At 33.3% G+C, this 22,414-nt stretch overlaps 4 protein-coding genes across 7 annotated transcripts; 3 read left to right on the top strand and 1 right to left on the bottom strand.

Annotated features, from left to right (window-relative positions):
- Positions 1–810: 810 nt before the first annotated feature.
- On the top strand, positions 811–5,751 carry LOC101250665 (protein trichome birefringence-like 16). Of its 3 annotated transcripts, none has more exons than XM_004251645.5 (6): positions 811–1,078; positions 2,702–2,920; positions 3,292–3,450; positions 3,689–3,838; positions 4,004–4,199; positions 4,611–5,751. In XM_004251645.5, exons 2-6 carry the CDS (start codon positions 2,776–2,778, stop codon positions 5,437–5,439), a joined length of 1,479 nt encoding a protein of 492 aa, XP_004251693.1. In that variant the 5' UTR covers positions 811–1,078; positions 2,702–2,775; the 3' UTR covers positions 5,440–5,751. The 3 variants fall into 3 exon arrangements, with proteins under 3 accessions (XP_004251693.1, XP_025884314.1, XP_069148911.1); XM_026028529.2 differs by having other exon boundaries at positions 835–1,078; positions 2,702–2,965; XM_069292810.1 differs by having other exon boundaries at positions 856–1,078; positions 1,915–2,920.
- Positions 5,752–6,926: 1,175 nt separating this feature from the next.
- LOC101250962 (uncharacterized) lies at positions 6,927–13,987 on the top strand. The gene is made up of 13 exons (XM_004251646.4): positions 6,927–7,712; positions 8,464–8,616; positions 8,693–8,905; positions 8,989–9,078; positions 9,278–9,394; positions 9,803–10,072; positions 10,220–10,376; positions 10,743–10,820; positions 11,419–11,519; positions 11,704–11,874; positions 12,541–12,615; positions 12,769–12,873; positions 13,293–13,987. Exons 1-13 carry the CDS (start codon positions 7,317–7,319, stop codon positions 13,626–13,628), a joined length of 2,262 nt encoding a protein of 753 aa, XP_004251694.1. The 5' UTR covers positions 6,927–7,316; the 3' UTR covers positions 13,629–13,987.
- A 1,797-nt stretch (positions 13,988–15,784) lies between these two features.
- LOC101251854 (sm-like protein LSM1B) lies at positions 15,785–18,204 on the top strand. Of its 2 annotated transcripts, XM_004251649.5 has the most exons (5): positions 15,785–16,003; positions 16,256–16,319; positions 16,466–16,581; positions 17,226–17,288; positions 18,005–18,204. In XM_004251649.5, exons 1-5 carry the CDS (start codon positions 15,962–15,964, stop codon positions 18,080–18,082), a joined length of 363 nt encoding a protein of 120 aa, XP_004251697.2. In that variant the 5' UTR covers positions 15,785–15,961; the 3' UTR covers positions 18,083–18,204. The 2 variants fall into 2 exon arrangements, with proteins under 2 accessions (XP_004251697.2, XP_010313771.1); XM_010315469.4 differs by lacking the exon at positions 16,256–16,319 and having other exon boundaries at positions 15,805–16,003.
- Positions 18,205–18,596: 392 nt separating this feature from the next.
- Positions 18,597–21,725, bottom strand: LOC101251550 (uncharacterized). The gene is made up of 3 exons (XM_004251648.5): positions 21,458–21,725; positions 19,815–19,936; positions 18,597–19,108 (listed from the first exon to the last, which is right to left on the bottom strand). The coding sequence occupies exons 1-3, from the start codon at positions 21,597–21,599 to the stop codon at positions 18,782–18,784; spliced, it is 591 nt and encodes a 196-aa protein (XP_004251696.1). The 5' UTR covers positions 21,600–21,725; the 3' UTR covers positions 18,597–18,781.
- Between the last annotated feature and the right edge of the window lie 689 nt (positions 21,726–22,414).

Genomic DNA, 22,414 nt, shown 5'->3' on the forward strand with positions numbered 1-22,414 from the left:
AAATACTATTATAAAATTTAAATATGAAATAAAAAGAGAGAGTATTATTTTAGCGCCGTATTAATAATATGAGATCTACAAATGACTACACTTAAAAAGAGATAAATATAAAAAAATTATAAATTAAAATACTAAGCACAATCACTTCACAATTCAACTACTTTTTTACTAATCGTGATCTCTTCGTTCTTAATCACATAATATTTTATATTCAAAAAAAAAATCTATAAACAAACTTATATATCTTTTTTATTGAATGCTTTAAAAGTCCTAAGTAAAAAAAAAAAATCTATTAAAAATGCTAACTCAAAAATAAATTAATAAAACTTTATTATGAATTATGAATACTGAACAATAAATTTCAATATGGAGAAATGAAAGTACTATATTTGTATTTTTAATTTTCTTTTTTAAATTTGGTGTTTGATTAAATTTGAATTCACTAAATTTAAATTAGGTAAAAAAGATAAATATACCTTTCGAATCAAAAGTAAATATTATGCAGACACTCTCCGTCATACTTTTGGAACATTCGTGCTCTCGTCGTCCATAAATTAGATCATATATATGTCCTTTACTCTAACGGAAGACAAAATAGGGACACATGACACAATCTTATCCGTTAATAAATGTCAGATCTGTAGATAAGATTATAACACGTATATCTCCGCTAGTATGAAGGGTATATATACTTTTTTTTTGAACGACAGAGATACCAATATCCCAAAAGTATGACAAATGATATATCATTCACAATAGTTTAATGATATATTTAAAATATTTAATTAATCGAAACAGTCTGATAACTACACCACAGTCGTCATCGGTTAATGTATTAGTATCATTTTCACACTAACCCCACCCCCACCCCACCTGTCCACTTCTTCTCTAACACTTCAATCTTCATGCACCTCATCTAGCCATTTTTTCTCTATTTTCTTGAATTGATTCTTAACTTCAGATGTTTTTCAACTCAAATTCATCATTCTTACACAATTTAATCTATTGATTACCTTCATAAATCATTTCTACATCATCAATCCTACGTTTTCCAGGTTCAAATTCATCCAATTTTTAGGTATGCATTTCGTGTATATAAATCAGATTCAATACAGCATTACTCTTTATCTTTTTGGTGTTTTGTGATATTGCTATATCTATATACTGGGATATTTTAGTATTGATTTGATTCAGATTGTTTTTGGTACCTTTAAATGTCTTAAAGATCCAATCTGTATAAAGATTTTGTGCGTTACTGAGTTGGGGTTACTGGTTTCTCTTGAGTTGAGGGTTTATCGGAAACAACAAATCTACTACAGGCAGTAGGGTTAAAGTGGTAAGGTCTGCATATACTCTACTCTTTTCGGACCTCACTTGTGAGACTATACTGGTATGTTGTTGTATGTATTTCTGCAGTGAATTATTGTTTTTTGTTTCTGATTTTGCTGGAATTGACATATTCCAGATACTGGGTATTTCAAGATTTTGTTTGATTTTAGTGTTACATTTTGTTGTTGCTACTTGTTCATTTCTTAATTGTTTTCAGCAGGGCTTCTTTGCTATTGTATTTGTTCGACATACTTATTTTTTGGATATGATTTAGTTGAGCTGAGTGTTTATTGGAAACCTCCTCTTTACCTGCATAAGGTAATGGTGAGGCTGCGTAGGAACCACCCATTCCTAGACTTCATAAAGCTACTATCTTTGGTTTTTACTAGTATTTATTAGATCCAATTGTTGTATATTTGTGCTCTGAATTTTGATTATGTAACTGGATTTTGTGGTAAATTAAATGTTTTGGGTACTGGGTTTTCAAATTTAAGCTCTTCATCCGTCTTGCGGCTGGTGCTTCTCTATATTTGATTATTATTATAATTCCTTCATGTTGGTAAAGCTGCTATCTTTGTATTGCAGTCTTAGTTGATGTGTGTGTTGGATACTCCAAAAGTAGTGCATTTTGGAGAATCCGATACGGGTGCGACAAGAATTTGGAGAGTCCCAGCAACATAGTTTGCAGTAGTATTAATGTTACTTTAATTATTAGGATTAGTTCGCCAGGTAGAAAATAATAGCGAGCAGGATGGATCTGCTTCAAAGATAAAATTTGGCCCAATCTTTAGTTGAAGGTGGCCAGAAAGAAGATGCAATGCATTTTTGTTATCAGTCCATGGTTTTGCTGGAAACTATCTATTATTGCAGGACATTACTGAACCGTGAACTCTTTAGAGTTGGAGTTGGACTGCGTACAGAAATATATTGATTGGGATAACGGGTGAAGGCAGGATGTTGTTTTTTCATAAGATAAAGTGGAGGAATGAAAAAGGGTCTGTTAATAGGGATGGACTTTAATTATTGGATGATTCTTTGTTGTGCTTGGACTCAATTGATTAAAATTGTATAATTTGATCAGCATCTTATGCTCTCACATCTAGAGAAGGAAGCTTATGGAAGACAGCTATTTTTGATAGAACAGGAGTACTATTTGATGCCGCTTCTTAAAGATGCCTACTTCCTGATTTGAGCGCTTGTAGTATTTTATAAAGTATTGTTGTCCATTATAATCTGTCGAATTTCTGCTTTCTATAAGTGTCTGGTTTGTGGTCCGTATCAAGATTTGTGCCTGTGAATCTTTGCACCTTTTTTGCACCAGAAATAGCACTCTTATTTTTTCCTCAATCATTTTACTTTCACTTATTGACAGATGTTACTCTGAAGCAAAAATAATGTCCATTGTGGTGGAATGAGTTCAAGTCCAAACATCCCTAAGCTTCAAGGATGAAGGGAGGTTTGAAGGTGTCACAGATCTCTCTCATCCTGATCGGATTCGTGTGTGCTTCTGTTCTTCTTTTGGCATATGTGAAGAGCCTACTTCTTTCTTCTTCAGTACTACCTCAGAATCATGTCTTGCAGCTTTCTCCAGGTTTGCATAAACCCTCTGACGTACCATTGCTGGATGATCACCTCTGTGAGTTCTGGGGGGTGAACATAGTGACAATTTTGGTTTGGCTGGATGATTACCTTTTGTCAAATGGTTTGGCTGGATGATTACCGCTGTGATCTTACTTTATGGTGGACATATTGCTGACTTTGTTGATCTAAGTGCATTTTGCTAAGCAGTAGTTTTTTGTTCTCAACTATTTATCTCCTTTGAGAATGGTCAAGTTCGTATATTTCTGCAACTAATTTTAAGTAATAAAGGCACTATCTGAATTAGGAGTTTAGGACTCAACTCCCTGGTGGAGATGTTGCAGGATCCTGTTGAGTTACTTATTATACGCTCTTCTCTTGCAGATCTTAGAGTGAAAGATGAAGAAGCTTTGGGAGAAGGAAGCGGATCGGAGCAATCACAAGACAGTGTTAACTTTGAATCTGAAAAATATCCTACTTATGCAAACTCTTCACCGGTGATTAAGGTGACTGAAGAGTTGATTACTCATGAAGAAAGAGGAGGTAGGTGTTGTTTCAGGGCATCATAATTTTCTCATCTCAAAGTATCTAAGCCTTGATGATTTAGAGGCATCATTTAACTCATGAAAATGGCATATTGCATTGTCATATATTACATTCACAGGGTCGTCTTGACGTGCTTAAGTGAATGTACTCTTTCATTTTATTCTGAGCTTCTACTAAAGTTAACCGACTCTACTCTCTACAATTTGATATTTAATAGTTTTTTTCGGCAATGCAGGTATTGCTCCGAATATCACTGAAAAAGGAGATTCAAAAGATGTTTCAGACAAAAAAACTGGTTTAATAGAGCAGGAAATTGACGTTTCCACTGCTGTGAGTTCTGGGGGTGAACATAGTGACAATTTTACAGCAACCCCGGAAAGACAAGGTGGCCTATCTTTCCTTTTTTATCCTTATTTATCTAATCACTGATTTGCTTTGTCATTTTCTCCGACCATGCAATCGTTGATATTGTTAAACTCAGAATTTGTCTACCAGTTCTTGAGATATCCCTTCTTTGGGTCTTCTATAATATGATAAGCCTTGTTTTCAGATTGCAACTTTGCTAAAGGCAGATGGGTCATAGATGATAGCCGACCTTTATATTCTGGATTTGGCTGTAAGCAATGGTTGTCATCTATGTGGGCTTGTCGCTTGACACAACGTACAGATTTTGAATATGAAAAGTTACGTTGGCGACCCAAAAATTGTGAGATGGAAGATTTTACTGGTGTTAAATTTCTGAAAAGGTAGCGTTATTTTTCTTATGAAGTCTTTATTTCTGATCCTTGAATTCAAGTTTGAGATGTGGTCTACAAAAGAAACAAAAAGTTCTTTATTAACTTTATGAAAACCTTTTCTTTATTTGTTTCTAGCACAACTCAAGTAGTGTCTACCTTCACTCCGTTGTTATTTATCCAAGGCTAATATGACGGCGTTTGGCTTAATCAAATTATTAAGATGTTAAACCTGAAATGTATAATCTGTTACTGTAGAGCTATTTTTCGTGGCTTGTGGCTTGTTGTCATGAAAAAGTATTCACAATTCCGGAAGGTTATTTCTTATTACTTAGCATTGCTATATCTCTTCCTTGAGGTGAAATTATTTGGATTTGATTATTCTACATGTAAGAGATTCACTAAATTTGATGGTGCATCCAGGATGCAAAACAAAACTCTGGCGTTTATCGGGGATTCGCTTGGTAGACAGCAATTTCAGTCACTTATGTGTATGATTAGTGGTGGAAAAGATAGACCTAATGTTCTTGATGTGGGGCATGAATATGGTCTAGTGCAATCTCGTGGTTCTGGTCGACCTGATGGATGGGCTTTTCGATTTCCAGACACCAAAACAACTATTCTTTATTATTGGTCTGCTAGTCTCTGTGACTTGACACCTATAAATCCATCTGATCCTGCTACTGATTACGCCATGCACCTGGACCGTCCTCCAGCATTTTTGAGTCATTTCCTTCCAAGGTTCGATGTCCTTGTTCTAAACACAGGACACCATTGGAATAGAGGAAAGCTTAAGGCCAATCGATGGGTCATGTATGTAGGTGGTGTCCCTAATACAAACCGGAAGATTGTGACTATAGGTGGTGCCAAGAATTTCACAATCCACAGTATTGTCAATTGGGTGAACTCACAGCTGCCAAAATACCCTCATGTAAAAGCATTCTATCGGACTATATCCCCCAGACATTTCTTTAACGGAGATTGGAACACAGGAGGTACATGTGACAACACTACACCACTTTCCGAAGGGAAGGAGGTTTTACAAGACGAATCAAGTGACTATGATGCAGCACGTGCTGTTAGAGGAACAGACGTTAAGCTTTTGGACATCACTGCTTTATCCCAGCTGAGAGATGAAGGTCATATATCTCGATACAGCATCAAAGCAACACCAGGTGTCCAGGATTGTCTACATTGGTGCTTACCAGGTGTTCCAGATACATGGAATGAAATTCTTTTTGCTCAAATTTGATATACCTTGACTCTGCAAACGACTGGTGTTGAAACTTGAAACTTCTTCTCCATCTGCCATCAAAGGAACGCGAGTTGCCAAATGATGCAGTATATGAGTATTATCGCGAAATCTTTGATCCATGGAGATACTATATGACTTACACATTATAGAGAGAACTACAGCTGCTGCTTTGCCATATGCTAAGAAGAGGAGCCTTTTTTTTTTTAGGTTGGAAGAGAGCTCCACCATTGATCTATATACTATATATTCCACATGAGTTTATACTCTTTTAGAAATATGAGAAAATTATCCAAAGGTTATTTATGGCTATTTTTATATGTTTCCATTTTCTTATTGAAGTATATTTCATAGCTGAACTTTTTTCTAAAAATTTCCAGTACTATGAGGATTAATGTAATAGGCATGTATGACATTATCACACTAGAGCAGGTTTACTCGGTGCGCACCTAAAGAGTAGCGAAGTTTACTCATAGAGCAAACTTACTCATTGCGCACTTAAAGAGTAGAGAGTAGACTTACTCATTGCGTACTAGAGTAGTGAAGTTCACTCCGTGCGCATCTGAAATGTAGTGGTGTTTACATCGAGTGCAGGTTTACTTAGTGCGCACTTAAAGAGTAGCGATTTTCCTGATAATTTCCAAAAAGAATATGCATGAAATTGAAATTACAAGATTAAAATAGCATTAAGCCAAATCCAAGTTTTTTTTTATATAAAAATTATAGAGTCGTTTGAACTTTGCTTTGAAGTTAAAAATTTTGTTTAACATGCAATTTGAGTTTTTTAAAATTATTAAAATCTTTTCAACTCTTGTGCAATCTTGGTACAATTGAATAAATTATAGTTCATAAACAAGAAATGAAAATATTCTAATACACGAATTAATATCTCACATAACTTTATGTTTCATTTTAAATAAATGCAATTTTCAGATACACATAGTTTTAAAATAATCTATTCATAATAAATAGTTATTCTTTTAATATAATTTTTGCATATGTCACGAATAATTTATTCTCATCGATATTTAAGTATTATTTTATAAATTTAAATATCATAAACACAATAATAAACAATTCAAAATATTTACAATCATATGAAAAAATCGCCATAAAGTCACTATGACTCAAAGAAAAACTCGTTTAAGTTCTAAATCACGATGAATAGAGTAAATTAGAGTAACAACAATATATTTAATTAGTCCATACATTTGAAAAGAGTAGTATGTACACAAATCGTCACCCCAACCTTAAAAGATAGAGTCAGAGAAATATCATTTCCGACAAACCCCAATTCAACTACAAATACGTGAAAGCAATTCAAAAAAAAAATATTAAACACAAATAAAATAATAAAAATAGTATAACTAAACCATCTAAACAAAATGTAACACATAAATATGTTATTTAACTCGTTTCATTTCAAGCATACACGTCTTATCCTACGTAGCAAATTATATAAGATGCATATATCTTACATGATAAATAGCATAAGATTTTATTGTATATGGCGATTTGTTTATTCGTTCAACTTTATTAACTTTTATGTAATAGTGTCCTCTAATTTTTTTTTTCTGAGTCAAAAATTTCAAACTCAAGTGAGAAATTTGTATGGCAGCCATTGCTAGCAAACTTGCTAACCGTGGCAAAAACGTGTTCACTTCCGATACTTTCTCCGGTAACAAAGTTTATATGATAACAATATCACACCATTAACGTCGGCCGGCGATCAGAAAAGTTTGCTCCGAGAAGAAGAGGAAGAAACGAAATCAACATTTCGGAAAATCCTCTTCTTCTCCATTATATATATATAAATATTTTTTTTGATTTTTTTTCTTTTATTATTGTACGGATTTACGTACAATTTTGATTTGACAATGGCGGATCAGGAGGAATTTGTGAAATCGGTGGAAGACGGGTTGAGGTTATCGAAACAGATATATTTTGGGAAGGATCGTGCGGTTGCGCCGCCGAAGCAGATGACGGCGATGGAGAAAACGGCGGAATCGTATTTTCCGACTTCGCCTATGATGTATGCTGTGATTGAGAATCCTGCGTTTGTTGATAACCCGGATATACCGAGTTATCAACCTCATGTGCATGGAAGGTGTGATCCTCCTGCTTTGATTCCGTTACAGATGAACGGAGTTTCGATTGCGGCGGATTGTTATTTCGATACGGCGTTTATCACTGTTACGGGTTCGTGGCGTCTGCATTGTGTTATGAGTAGCCGGAGCTGTGATTGTCGCATTGCTGTTCCGATGGGCGAGCAGGTAATGATGGGAATTTAAGATTTATCTCATCTATTTTGATTTTTGAGGTCACGGTTCAAGCTGTCGAAATAGCCTGGGGTAGAAATGCAGGATACTGTGCGCAAAGCGGGAGCTTAATGCACCCGGCTGTCCCTTTATTTTGAATTATTTTGAGGGACAACTTGAAAACTCATCATATTTTATTGAAGACGTGATTCTTCTAATTTACCCATAAAAAAAGTTCACTCTTTTTTCAACGATTTAATACATGTTAAGTGTTGTTCTCTATAGGTAGAGAGAGTAATCATAATTGTTAGTGTGGGTTAGAGTCTCAAGTTAGTTGGGGATTAGATGGGTGGTTTGCTTATATGAACTTGAACTATACTCTCCTCTTGAGCTAACTTTTGAGGCTGAGTAAGGTCCATGTGTCATGTCTTTATAATAATGAAGTTATCCATTTTAGTAAATGCAAAGAGATTATCTTTTTGGTTGTTTTCCACTCCATGTCTGTATTGGGTGTTCTGGTATAACTTTTGGTAGGAAACAATCTTTTTTGTCTAATTACTAGTTGTGACTTATTAGAAGCTTCAAATTACCACATAAGGTAGTTTTTTTGGGAAGTGTTGTATTGTTGAATTTTTCTTATGGTTTTGGGAAGTGTTGTATTGTTGAATCTTTCTTATTCTTTTATAATCCTTGCCATTCTCCTGTTTCACAGAAGTGAAACATTGCTGATTGTTTGTTCTCAAGTGATGCATTATTTGGCTAACAGGGTTCAATTCTAGGTGTCGAGATTCAGTTACCCAGGAAATCATACAGCACAAAACTAGTTGCCGAGGATGATGAAAAAGAAAATAAGAAGTCGGTCAAACTTGAAGATGGGTGCTTTCTGAAGCCACATATTTTTACCCTTACAATACCAGAGGTAACTGTTTGCAATATAATTTGCTTTCGAACTTTGTCCATGATTGTTCATTTTACTAATGGAATTACCTTTTCAGATTGATGGGGGAACATATATCTCAGTCACTATTAGATGGTCTCAGAAGTTATTGTATCGCGATGGCCAATTTACCTTGAGCATCCCCTATAGTTTCCCGGTGTACGTGACTCCAGTTGGAAAGAAGATATCTAAGAAAGAAAAGATACAGTTTAATGTTAACTGTGGTCCGCAAGCTGAGGTTTCGTGTAAGGCTATCAGTCACCCTCTCAAGGTGAAACTTATTATGCATTCTACTGATTTGTACTTTGTGTTTGATGAAGTAATATGACATTGGTATCGATAATGGTCTTTTAGGAACTAGAAGACGAAGGTGAAAAGTTGGGCTGGTTCTATGAAGCAGACGTCTTTAACTGGTCAAGTAGTGATGTTGTAATTACTTACAAGGTACGCCTCCATGAATTGTTTCGGGTTCCTGGAATAAAAAAATTAAATTATGTGTCAACTATGTTAATAAGTCAAAATCTGTTGTTTATAATATACATGTATTTTGCAATTTCATTTTAGCAACATTAAAATGATATAAAGACTTTTCTAAAGTTTGGGTACTGAGGAATTCTCTCATCTGTCATCACTGTTGTTTTAGATCTCGAGTCCCAACTACCACGGCAGTGTACTTCTGCAATCTCCCCAACTACATGATTCTGATCAGAGAAAGATGTTCAGCTGCTATCTTTTTCCAGGTGCCTTGGACTGTAGAAAGGTTGGTACTTCTTTTTTTCAGTGTCTTCTTTTGCATAAATCCAAAAACTTAATTTCTTGCAAAGTTGGAATAGCACCTCGACTAATTCCACGGGATATCTGCCACCTCCCACCAGCAACAACAACTGGTACCTGGTAACTCTATCTACTTAGGGTTAGAACAGATGAGAAGAAATTACCTAGTGTTTTGATTCTGCTGGGATTTAGACTGGAGACCTCAATCCACTTCATTAACCACTAGGCCATACCCTTGGATGCTTACATTCAATGAATATTATGACTTACTTTCCTTCATTGCTTCTTAAGGTTCCTCTTTTTCTTTTTTCTTAATTGGTTAGCAATGTGGGAATGTTGCTCTCTTGAAATAGGAAGCTTTAGATATTTTCATTTCCTTTAATCTTTGTGATAGGTATTCAGAAAGGAAGTGATATTTGTTGTTGATATAAGTGGGAGCATGAAGGGAAAACCAATTGATGGTATCAAACAAGCACTCTCTGGAGCATTATCAAAACTTGATTCCCAAGATTTGTTTAATATAATAGCTTTCAACAATGAAGAGTACCAATTTTCATCATCGCTGGAGGTAGCAACCAAGGAGGCTATTGACAATGCAATTCAGTGGATTGACATGAACTTTATTGTTGGTGGAAGTACAAATATCTTGAATCCAATGAAACAGGTCATCTTATCTTCTCATATGTTTTTCAGTTGTAATTAATTGATTGATATGTCCAACTTTTACTTGCATCAAGAAAGTACATCTTAAGTTATATATCTAATTTTTCTTTTTGTAACAAATCTGACAGCATGCCTTTTCCTTTATCAGGCCATAGGCATGTTGTCTGATGTTGGAGAATCCATGCCTATCATTTTTCTGGTCACAGATGGAGCTGTTGAAGATGAAAGACAGATCTGTGAATTCGTGAAGAGTCATCTCACAGAAAACAGAAAAATGTGCCCAAGACTTTACACATTTGGCATAGGTATTCCCATCCTCAAAACAAATGGAGTCTTGTGTGTCGAAGATGCATGATCTCCACTGTGTTTTTTTTAAAGAAAAACTCAATGACATTATTATCTCAAGTCTATTCCATATCCATGTAACAGTAATTTGGATTTTTTACTGTTCTACGTATTTACAAACTTAGGTCTTCAGGCTGTTACCATTTGAGGCTATTACTAGCTTATTACCATTTAATTGATGCTCTTCATAGCCACCTAAATCCTAATGGTTGCATACTGTTTCGGATCTCTAAGCCTGGATTCCGTCTCTCTGCAATAAGTAATTTGTCCATAGTGCAATAGGTTTTTCTTATTCTACATCTGATTCAAGTTTGAAATTTTATCAGGATTATTCTGCAACCATTATTTTCTGCGCACACTAGCAACGATGAGTCGAGGTCATTATGATGCTGCTATTGATGTTGGTGAGTTTTGTGCTTGTACAAAGTATTTTGTTTAAGAACTGTTGCCAAAATGCTTGTCACATGATTGAGTAGTGAGCCTATCATAAACCCATGGCCGCCACCTTCTTGACCATTTCTTCATTTACCATGATGTTTTTACTTGGTTTTATTAATTACGTTATTTTCAAGAGAAAGGAAAAATTCATTTACTATGGTTTTACTACCGGATCCTTAACGATGGACATATTTGTATCAACAATTTTTCCAAAATCAGACAGACTTCCTAATTTAGAGATGAGGCATTTTCTTATTACAAACAATGGATGGCACTTGTTGGCGTTTAACAATTTTAGATTTCTGGAACCTCAAGGTCCGTATTGAATAATAGGTTAATAGCACATTTTCCTCTGCTAACCACGACGACAATGATGTGTTATCATAAAGCACATGTAGATGTAGTTTTCAAGTGTGTCCCAAAAATATTGTTTCAAGGGCTGATGATTATAGCAGCTTTTGGTCTTATTTTGCTAAAGATGCGTAAATTTAGGTTACCTGCTTTGTGCTGCAAATTCTTAGCTGTTGTGACCTGAAACCATTTCCCGTGTTGGTGCTTTTTCAGAATCACTTCAAGTTCGTTTGGAGAGGCTATTCTCCAGGGCGTCATCTATCATCCTTGCAAATATTGCCTTTGAGAACCTTGATGGCCTTGAAGAATTAGAGGTGTACTTATGAATATATACTCTCCTTACTGATGTGTCTGGCTATGATCGAATGAATATGGAATTGTAATGATTTGTTATGAGCTCTCAGTGTCGTTTTAAAAGACTGCTATAATTAAATTGATGCAGTCTTACCTATGTAACTACATGTTTCCTGAGAAAGAACCGTTAAAATTTTGTGATAGGTGTATCCCGCTCAAATTCCAGACCTTTCATCTGAAGGACCTGTAGTCTTATCAGGTAGATACCAAGGAGTGTTTCCTGAGATGCTAAAAGCTAAAGGAATATTAACAGACATGAGTAATTTCTCGGTGGAGCTGAAAGGTTTCAAGTCCAAAGCCATACCTCTTGACAAGGTAAGGCAGCATACTCAGTAATAGATGCATAATCAATAGACAATGCATGTTTTGTGGCTTTTGGAATCGCCTGTCAATCTAGACTATTTATCTATATCTGATATTTGATCATAATGATAACTATCTTTCTATGTATTGTTATTGTATCATACATTAGATAAAAAATTGAAGGAGGTTGCTTTCCTTTAATTTCTCTTATATTTTCATCATGGCTTCTTCATTACTATATTCCCTTCTCTTACGTGCTTTGATATGCTATACTTGAGCTGAGGGTCTGTCGGACACAGTCTCTCTACCAGCACGAGGTAGGAGTAAGGTCTCTGTACACCACGCTCCCCAGACCCCACATCCCACTATAGAGTATGTTCTTATTGCTTTGCTTTGTAGGGCTCTTTCTTTGTCAATTTAAAATTTCCGGAGTTAATGAAACTGATCAGCGAAGGGTCACTTTCTTCAAACCATTTCATTCTAATACTAAATAAGGACTCTCTTTATCTATTAGTGCATACCATATTGAGGACAATTGCTCAGTTTATCTGTCTGTTTTCTTGATCGAACTACTGAGAACAGCTTATGGCTTTCCGCTGAACGCCCATATATTAGTGAACTTGGTTTAAGAGGATCCTCTTAAATATTAATTTAATCTCATGTATTTTGAACACGCAGGCAAGGGTGAAGCAGCAGATTGAAATACTCACAGCTCAGGCATGGTTTACACAAAATAAGGATCTTGAAAAAAAGGTTACTACTTCCTACTTTTTTATGTTTGAACATGAACGGTTTATCCCGATCCTATATATGACTTCACCCTTTATATTCCTGATGTTGTTCTCAAGTAGTTTTATCAACTTAGCCCTTGTCTTCCGTTACTGAGCCCTTATACTTTGTTAGCAGATAGCAAAAATGAGTATACAAGACGCCGTCATCTCTGAGTATACACGCATGGCATTGGTGGAGGCGGAAAAAGTGAAAATCATTAAGTCAACCACAAAGAGGAAGGTATGATGGAATTTTTAGAGCTTCAACTTTTGTATCATATTCTGAGTAGACAGTTTGGTAATGATAGAATTCACAAATGGCTAAACTTGCTCAGTTATCACATTTAATATTAACTCATTCGTCTACATGCTAAATGAGTAATGATGATCTCTAGAAGTTCACTTCCGAGATAATGACAATCTGGATAACAAGTCAAATAACTATATCTTGGTATTAGTTTGTGGAATTGAAATCCAGCAAGGGAAATTTAACAGCCTACTAGTGATGTTGTCCTCTGTGTTCTGCCGATGTAAGACTCTTATCCTAAGTTAGGGTGTCGTAGGAAACCTCACACCAGACTAATAAGAAAACATATGGTAAAATGATTCATTTCACTATCACACTCGTCTTCTTTCTGTAACCAAAGCTTAATGAATCAGGTTCATTGTGATGATGAGAAGATAGAAGAACGCTTAATACAGAAGACAATATTACTACAATACCCAGGCTTCGGTTTTGGTAATCTCACTGCTACAATTGAGAATATTCCTCCTGGAGCCATCGATAAAGAGGACGAAGCAGAGATTATTGCAAAAGCAACGTCTAATTGTTTTGGGAAGTTGTGTGGTCTATGCTGCTGTTGCAGTTGCTGCATTACAGCGTGTTCGAATATGAATCATCAGTGTGCAATTGCACTCACACAATGTCTAGGTGCCTTTGGATGTTTAGGTTGCTTCGCTTATTGTCAATACTGCTGTTGTGAAAATCATAAATAAAAAAAAAAGGGCAGCTCGATGGACTAAGCTCCCACTATACGCGGGGTTCGGAGAATGGACCGGACCACAAGAGTCTGTTGTGGAGATAATCAATGAGAAGAAAATTACAACTACTCCTACAACTTCAACTTTCTCCCCATGATTTTGTGTCAACTAATGACAGATTATAAAGTTAGTTGATAGTGAACATATTCATGGTTCTTTTTTTATCCTCTCCCCATATTTTTGTATAATTATTTTTACAATATTTTTCAATAGATACATATTTTTTTCTAAGAAGTTGATCATCAATTTGTAAATAATTGTATTCAATTGTTTTTGAATGTTTTTTATTGGAGAGAAGAAAATTCCTTAGTCAACACTGAATATCCAACTTACTTGTAAATAGTAAATAGCTTTTGACTGATTTGGTTTGTAAGGACCTACTAAAAATAGGGAAGTTTTGACTAATTCAGTTTTGAGTCGAAAAGTTTTACGTTTGGAATAAAGTTCTGATTATCAAATATAATTTCATTCTTAACGCAAATTGAAGACTTTTGATTAATGATGGAGAGAGAATTTTATCGATAGTTACCATTTAATTAATATTTTATGTTCACCAGTCATCTAAATAAATTGTAAGATAAAATAATTTATTTTGTTATTTCAATTTGTTATATAAAATTCAGTCTTGCTACTTTATGTTGCAAGTAAGGTAGATGTCATGTAAAGTAATTATTCCAAATTATGGACCAACAAAAGAATTGTGTAGACAAAGCAAAGCAAGGGCATACTTTTTCGAGTTCGATTAAATTTAAATTTGTATCATTATTTAATAAAAATAATTTTATATTCAATAGCTCAATTCTGAGACGTATGATATTATTATTGTGGTGTTTTTTTTTTAATCAACTAATCATTAAAGCACTGAGCTTTGATTTATATTAATTTTAGCAAACTGAGATTTTAAAAGCATAAAAAAACAAATAATCTCAAAAAGCTTATGGGATTAAAGCATCAACAGATGTCAGATAAGGGATGGAAGCAAATAAATCTTTTCTCAAATTAAATCATTCAAAACATATTTATACTAAATAATATTGCATGACTACAAGCTCTGAACTTTTTTTTTACACTAGTTTTTAGCTCGAGTCTATCGAAAATATTTTTTTTATTTTAAAGATAAAATAGAGTTCAGATATACTCTATTTTTTAGATCATATTTTATAAAATTATACTGAATACATTATTGTGATGGTAAACTTCTGTATATGAATATCGAGATCCACAGAAATATTAAATATTGCCTCCTTAATTCTTCTTTATATCGAAATTTATTGCACTAGAGTCAAAAAATTTTCGAAAACACTTTTCTACGAGATAGTGACATGCATTCTATCTTCTCGAGACCTCACTTGTAGAAGTTCATTGAATATGCTATTGTTGTCGTAAAAACATAAAATTTAAATTCTAAAAATGAATAACCTAGTGCACTAATTATTCCGCATTCATTCAAAATTTGACGAGGAGCGGCACCACAAAGAAGTTGCATGTACTCTGCCATAAGCATCAATAGCTAATTTCACTGCTAGCTTAAAATCTTGATTTTTATCATTCAACGATAACTTTAGTATCTGTTACTTCAAGACTCATCTTTATCAACTATATATGCTATTAATATAAGAATTATTTATTATATATAAATATATATACAAACTTAAATTCATAAATAGCAAAAAAATAGTGCTCTATCTAGTATATAAATGTATGTAGCATCCTATAAAGATTTAGTGGTAAAATAATGTCATGGATAGAATCATGGGAAATTGGGAATTGGAAGAAAAAGATGGTATTTTTCTTTTTTTTCTTACAAAAGCCACCGTCCAAAAAGGTTCACCAAACACTTACACCACTTATAAAAAAACAACTCATATGTCTTTTTTCCAAAAAAAAATAAATAATATTTCGACATCAAAATTTATCTGAATTTAATATTTTTTTAATATATTTTTATATGAAATAACATATTAAAATAGTAATAAGAAGTAAATTTGAACTTACAATTTACTATAAAAATCTTAAAAAATAAATTGTGAATCCGACTCTTATATTATATGCATTGTATAGTCATTACCCATATTACTTTATTAATCCATTTCTATCCATCCTATAAATCTCTCTTCTTCTTCATCATTTCAAAGAGAAATGCATCAATAAAACTGTCATTATATATAAATCGTCTGATATAAATTTATTCTTTTTATTTTATTTTTTGTAAATAGAAAAATAGCGCTAGCGAGCGAGAAAACAGATGTGTTAAAAGACATAACAAATGTCTAATTGGTCAGATTCAAATGACTACTTGTTCTCATCAAGCCTTGCAAGCTATCTTGATAGTATGAACCCTAATTCTCTTTTCCCTCTATTCTTTTCTCATCTATATATTTTATTATTACGAGTTTAAGTTATATATACTGTTAACATATAATAGTATAATTTATATACATAAGCCAAATTAAAATTGTATATACAATGTATCGTGAACCGATTCTAGATTTTTAATTCGTGATTAAAATTGTGCATGAAATACTGGTTATGTAATTTTTTTTCGTGGACTTTAGACTCAGTGAATTATTTTTTTTTTATAGGAAAAATTATTATATTACTGCGAGATGGTAGAGAACTCTTGGGAAATTTATGTTCTTTCGATCAGTATGATAAGTATTTTTTTGATATATTTATTAATAAAATGGTATCATCTTTTATTTTTCGTGTCACTTGTTAAAATAAATATAAATTAGCGACGGACAAATTCTATATTTCTTGACGATTTATTTCTTTTTAATGTTTGCATATAGCAAATATAGTATTGGAAGGTACTAAAGAAAGAGTAATAGTGGGAAATCTCTATTGTGACATATCTTTGGGTCTCTACATTGTTCGTGGGGAGAATGTTATGCTCATTGGACAAAGGGTACGTAAGATTCCGCGTTTATTTTGTATAAAATAATACATAAAATCTCAGATAACGGTTAATAGTACGAGTCATCAGCTTGTGTTGATTACGTAAACATGTAACATTTGTCATTCTTAAAGTATTCAAAAATCGCGATAACTTACTTTGTTACATCACTTAATTAGTCTCATCATTTAAAGGAAGATGTATAGATTATATTAGCTATAACAAAGTTTACATATAGGTATCAATGAATATATGGAATTATCATTATTATCGAAACCTGCAAAGCAGAATTAATTGTATTCAACGTAGGATGTTATTTTTTTGTTGATCGATCACCCTTTTATATAGGCATAATACATATATTAGATTCTAAACTTGGTTTCAAATTTTAACGTTGATTTCCAACTTTCACAATGCACAAACAGACACTTTAACTATCCAACTTTTAAATAAATAAACACATAAGTCCTACATGACATAATACACGTAGGACTCCACGTAGGACAAAAAATGACATGTAGGACATATGTGTTTATTTGTTCAACTTTATACAAGTTTAAGTGTCTATTTCTGCACATACGAAGTTGAAGGGCATAAATGTAATTTAAAGCCAAGTTAAAGGGCACATTTATGTATTATGCCTTTTATATATGTAGGAGTCTGACGAGGAGGAGCTCCCCCCACACATGACATGTGTTTCAGAAATAGAAATCCAAAGGGTATGTTTTACGTAATTTTTAAATATATAAATTTTATTTTATAAGTTTAATTTTTTTTATCGAAATTCAAATGATATCATATAAACTGAAATAGATGAAACATGTTCTCCTCCTTTTCAATTTATTTGTCGTGTTTGACTTTGGCATAAAATTGAAGAAAAGAAAGGTTTGACGATCAAAACGCTACAACAAAAATGACCATTAACGGCATTTAATTCTTAATTATCGTTATATATGTACTTTTAGCGGCAATTCTCACTGTTTGTATATGTCTCTAAAGCCTTTAGCGACATTAATTCTAATGGCACTTAACTAATGCCGGTAAAAATATTAGCGCTCTTTATTAGTGTCAATATTTAATGCTACTAAAAATTGTTTCTGTTGTAGTGATAGAATTTTGAAACTTATGATTTTAAGCACATTTCTGTGACGATAAAACAATATACAATATTATGAAAAGATTAAACTCTCAGTTTCCAAATTACTATTCTTTCAGAACATGATTTTTTTTTATTGATTTCTTATGAACTAAGTTTCATAGCATTTTTGTGTATATGCCTTGTGGTAATTAAATGATGGTGCAAAATTAATTAACTCATGAAAATATATTATATCTGATTCATTTAAATTTAAATAATTTATTAATCTTTTATTTTAATCTGTATAAATTTAACTCAATCCATCTATTTAACACCTCGAACTAATATTATTTTTAGGTTCAAAAGGCAGACAAGAATGCAGAAGAACTTAAGGGTTCCACTAGAAGAAGAATGGAGTTTATTGACTTTGACTAATATTTTTTTTAAATTTTATTACTAGTGATTGTTTTTAAGAAATAATATAATCTGCCTCAGTATTAAAATATAAATCATAAGTAACTTTGATATTAAAAAAAAATCGAATTGATGATATTTTCTAAGATATAATCGTTCTTTATTAAATATTTATTCTATTTATGTGTAATAATTAAAGTGTTTATAGTCTAAATGAGCAATTCATTACCAAGAATGAAATGAGAAAAAATAATAATTATTATCACATCTAAAATGACAAATATTTTTAATAAGAATAATATTAAAAGTTTGTGGATGATTACGACAAATAAGCTATATACATTACGATGGACTATGCCGAAAGAGATACAACACCATACCCCTGTGAGTGGGGCCTGGAGAGGATTGAGTGTACGTAAACTTTACCTTACCTCATAGGTAGAGAGAGACTGTTTCTGATATACCTCGACTCAGGGAAAACCAATATTCCGAAAAAGAATAAACGGAAGTGAAAGCAAAACAAAGCATTCTGAACTTACACAAAATAACTCTACTCATTGCCTTTTATTGCCACTCTGAACACATAACACACAAGTAATAAGATGAAACAGGAAACAAGAATCAAATATATATAGATATTTTACAAGGTCCGCGAAAAAGCTACTAGGTTATGTAAAACCCGTAGATTATGCTCTAGATCCGCCATTGAATACATATCTCTCACAGATCAGGGAAGGCTAGCAAAGAGACAAGGGATTCGTGGGCAGGAAAACGCGAGACAAGATCAGAACGTTTTGCTAATTCAAAATCTTCAAACTGGAATGCTGGAGCACAAGTGCATCCAACTAGAGAGAAATGTTTCTCACCATCTCTTGTAGGTGCTTTCGTTACTTGCATATCGGAAGATATGTTGTAATCCTTCGTGGGAAATGCGCCAAACCATACATTTGGAGGTACTGTATACTGCACGAATTGATCATCTACGAGGGGATCGGGTCCAACGCAAGTTAACTTCACCTTGCCATCAGTTTCGTTTAGCTCCATCACCTGAAAGCACAAGAAGTGTTGTCATTATCGTCATTTCTAGGAAAACATTGGTGAATGACTAGTTCATCACTCTTACCGGGGAGCAACAAATGTTCAATTATCGTAAAGAACAAGATGATTATGAAGATCCAATGTATCAATTTGCCTGTATTACTTTCCTTTTTAGTCTGTTTCAGAAAGGCGGTCTCTTTCCTATTTAGGCAACGAATCTTAACGACCCTTATAGTCCTTACAAGTTTTATTAACACTTTTGAGTGTTAGTCAAATCCCTTTCAGTTCACACCAAAACACAAGGCATAATACATAAACATATATCCAAACTTGGCCTCGGGCTCAGCTAACAATTTAGTACTCCAACTTAGAGAGATTCCTCAATTTGGTTTCAACTTATAACTTATCACTCAAACTCGTCATAACCGTGTCTTATGGAACATCCAAGTTGACGTGAGATATAAATATTGGAGGGTGTCTAGATGATCATTTCGTAAGTTGGAGTGGCTCAAATGACACAATGGAGACGAGTCTGAGGTGCACGTGTAGATGTGCACTCTCAAAGTTGGAGTGTTTACTTCCCAGCTGAGGCCAAGTTTAAGTGTTTGTTTACGTATTAAGCCTTAACACACAACGCATGACATAAATATACAGAACAGCACAGAGATAATCCTAATCTGGTGCATAAAGTAGACTGCGGGAAAGATGATCTCACAGTGATTGGCTCTCCCATATAAAAATGCCATGTTTCTGCACAAGGTATCCGGTGAAGATGAGACGCACTTCCAGAAGGTAGCAAGAAGTAGATGCATGTACTGACAGGTCGATCAACCTTATCTGCAATGGTGAAACCCGAAACATCAGGGAAAAAACAACTAACTAATTTGATAGTACTCTATCTTATGAAGCAAATGCTCAAGGACGGAACCAGGTGAGGTCGGTGAGGTCAAGGGGTTCAGATCGCGGAAAGTTATACGGTTTATGCAGATATATATAGCAGATATTGAACCTCCTTATGCTTTTCATTTGCTTAATGAAATACTGGTTACACCACTGCAAATGTTGCTGGTGATACATATGAGATAGTAAAATTAAGAAACAGAATATCGAAATATCTTAAGCCCATAAATAAATTACATATCTTCATGTTTCTTTTATAAATAGATATTTGTGATGACGAACTTCTAAGTACGCATAATGTCATAAAGATCTACAAATCAATAAAAGTAGTAACTAGTTATTCCTTGTATATAATTCAAACAACCGAACACGAATATCTTTCTACAAAATTTAAAATAGGCATAATACATAAATATGCCCTTTTAACTTAGCATCATTTCACATTTATGCCCTTCAACATTGAATGCGCACAGGTATACACTTGTATAAAAACGAACAATTCTATGTAGTGTCCTATGCGTATTATGTCACAGAATGCTCATGTGTCTACTGTTCAATTTTATAAAAGTTCAATTAACTGCTTGTACACACCCAAAATAGCAAAATCAGAGTGCATGTTAATTTTTTTTAGGCATAATACATAAAATTAACATGCACTCTGATTTATGCCCTCCAACTTTGGGTGTGCACAAGCAGACACTTAAACTTGTATAAAATTAAACAAATAGACACAAACGTCCTGCATGACATCCTATATAGGCATAATACATATAATGGACCCTAAACTTGGTTTCAAATTTTAACTTTGTCCTCTAACTTTCATAATGCACAAACAGACACTTTAACTATCCAACTAATAAATAAACACATGAGTCTTACATTGCAAAATACACGTAGGACACCACATAGGACAAAAAATGACATGTAGGACGTGTGTGTCTACTTGTTCTACTTTATACAAGTTTAAGTGTCTACTTGTGTAAACCAAAAATTGAAGGGCATATATGTGATTCGAAGCCAAGTTAAAGGGCATATTTATGTATTATGCCCATGAAAATTTGTGTCCTACGTGTATTGTGACATGTAGGACTCGTGTGTCTATTTGTTTAACTTTATAAGAGTTTAAGTGTCGATTTGTGCACAATCAAAATTAAAGGGCGTAAATGTAAAATGAAGTTAAAATAAAGGGTATATTTACGTATTACGTCTAATTTTTTACATATTAAATTTCTTTTGTTACTACCATTTCCAAATCATGGTTTTTGGGGGCAATTTGAGATCCTAAAAGTCCAAATCACATATCCATCACACTTCATATAGCAATATCCAAGTAAACATCCTAAAAACATATGGATGAAAAACAGATCTAAGATCCAAAAATCTCATGAGGGATCTAAGAAATTCAAGATCCAAAAAGTAAATTAAATTTATACAAAAAAAAAAAAAAAAAAAACTTACATGTAGATGGAAGATGAGATCTGGAGAGAATAACTGAGTTATCTCTAAATGTTTCTGAGTAAAATCCCCCTTCTGGATGTACCTTCAAGTTTAGCTTAGCAACAATTTTTGAAGCTGTAGGCTCTGTAGAATTTGATGCCATTTTTGTTTTATTTTTTTTAAGTTTTTGGCTCCTCTTGCAAAGTTGTTGGATATTTATTATAAAGGACAGATAATATATAGTCAATTCAACTTTTGTAGGTGAGATTTGGTATTCACTTGATATTTAATTTCAGTATTATTTTAAGTCTAAAAAAATAATATATACTGTGATTAGGTTTACACCTTTCATTCTAGATATCTTTGTTAAATATTTAATTGTAAATCGAGTTTGCAATACTATACCTTTTTTGTAGTTTGACTTTTTTTGGATTTCGAGATTCAAATAAGTATATTTTTTTATGGTATGTTTTTCATATATCTTTTTAAATATTTTGAATTATTAATTATTGTGGCTTATAATACTTTTTACGTAGTTTACAAATATAGATGATTTTGTGCTCAAATTTCCCGATCAAGCTTAAACTGTTCGACTCTCGAAGAATGAAAATATTACATAAATTGAGATTTTTATAGAACTCATGAACTTTAAATACTGTATAGCTCTTTGATATTTGTCTCGATGTTTAATTTCATTAAAATGAAGTACATTTTAAGTGAATTTACAAGTAATTCAAATCATTAATTTTTTGAGGATTATTTCTAGGTTTATGATCATCATTTTCTCTTTTAAGGGATGCGTGTTACATTCTTCAAAAGTGTTGCAGCTTTGAAAGATCTAATGTTGCATGTAAGTCCTTTTTGGAGAGTCCGAGCAACATAGGTTTCGAGACAAACCAAACCTAGAAATCATCTAATGCTTTCTTGATTTGAGCGCGTTAGATTAGATTACGTAACAACGCCAGCTAACATAAACAC

The sequence above is a fragment of the Solanum lycopersicum genome, chromosome 12 (assembly GCF_036512215.1).
Source record: "Solanum lycopersicum chromosome 12, SLM_r2.1".
NCBI lineage: Eukaryota > Viridiplantae > Streptophyta > Magnoliopsida > Solanales > Solanaceae > Solanum > Solanum lycopersicum.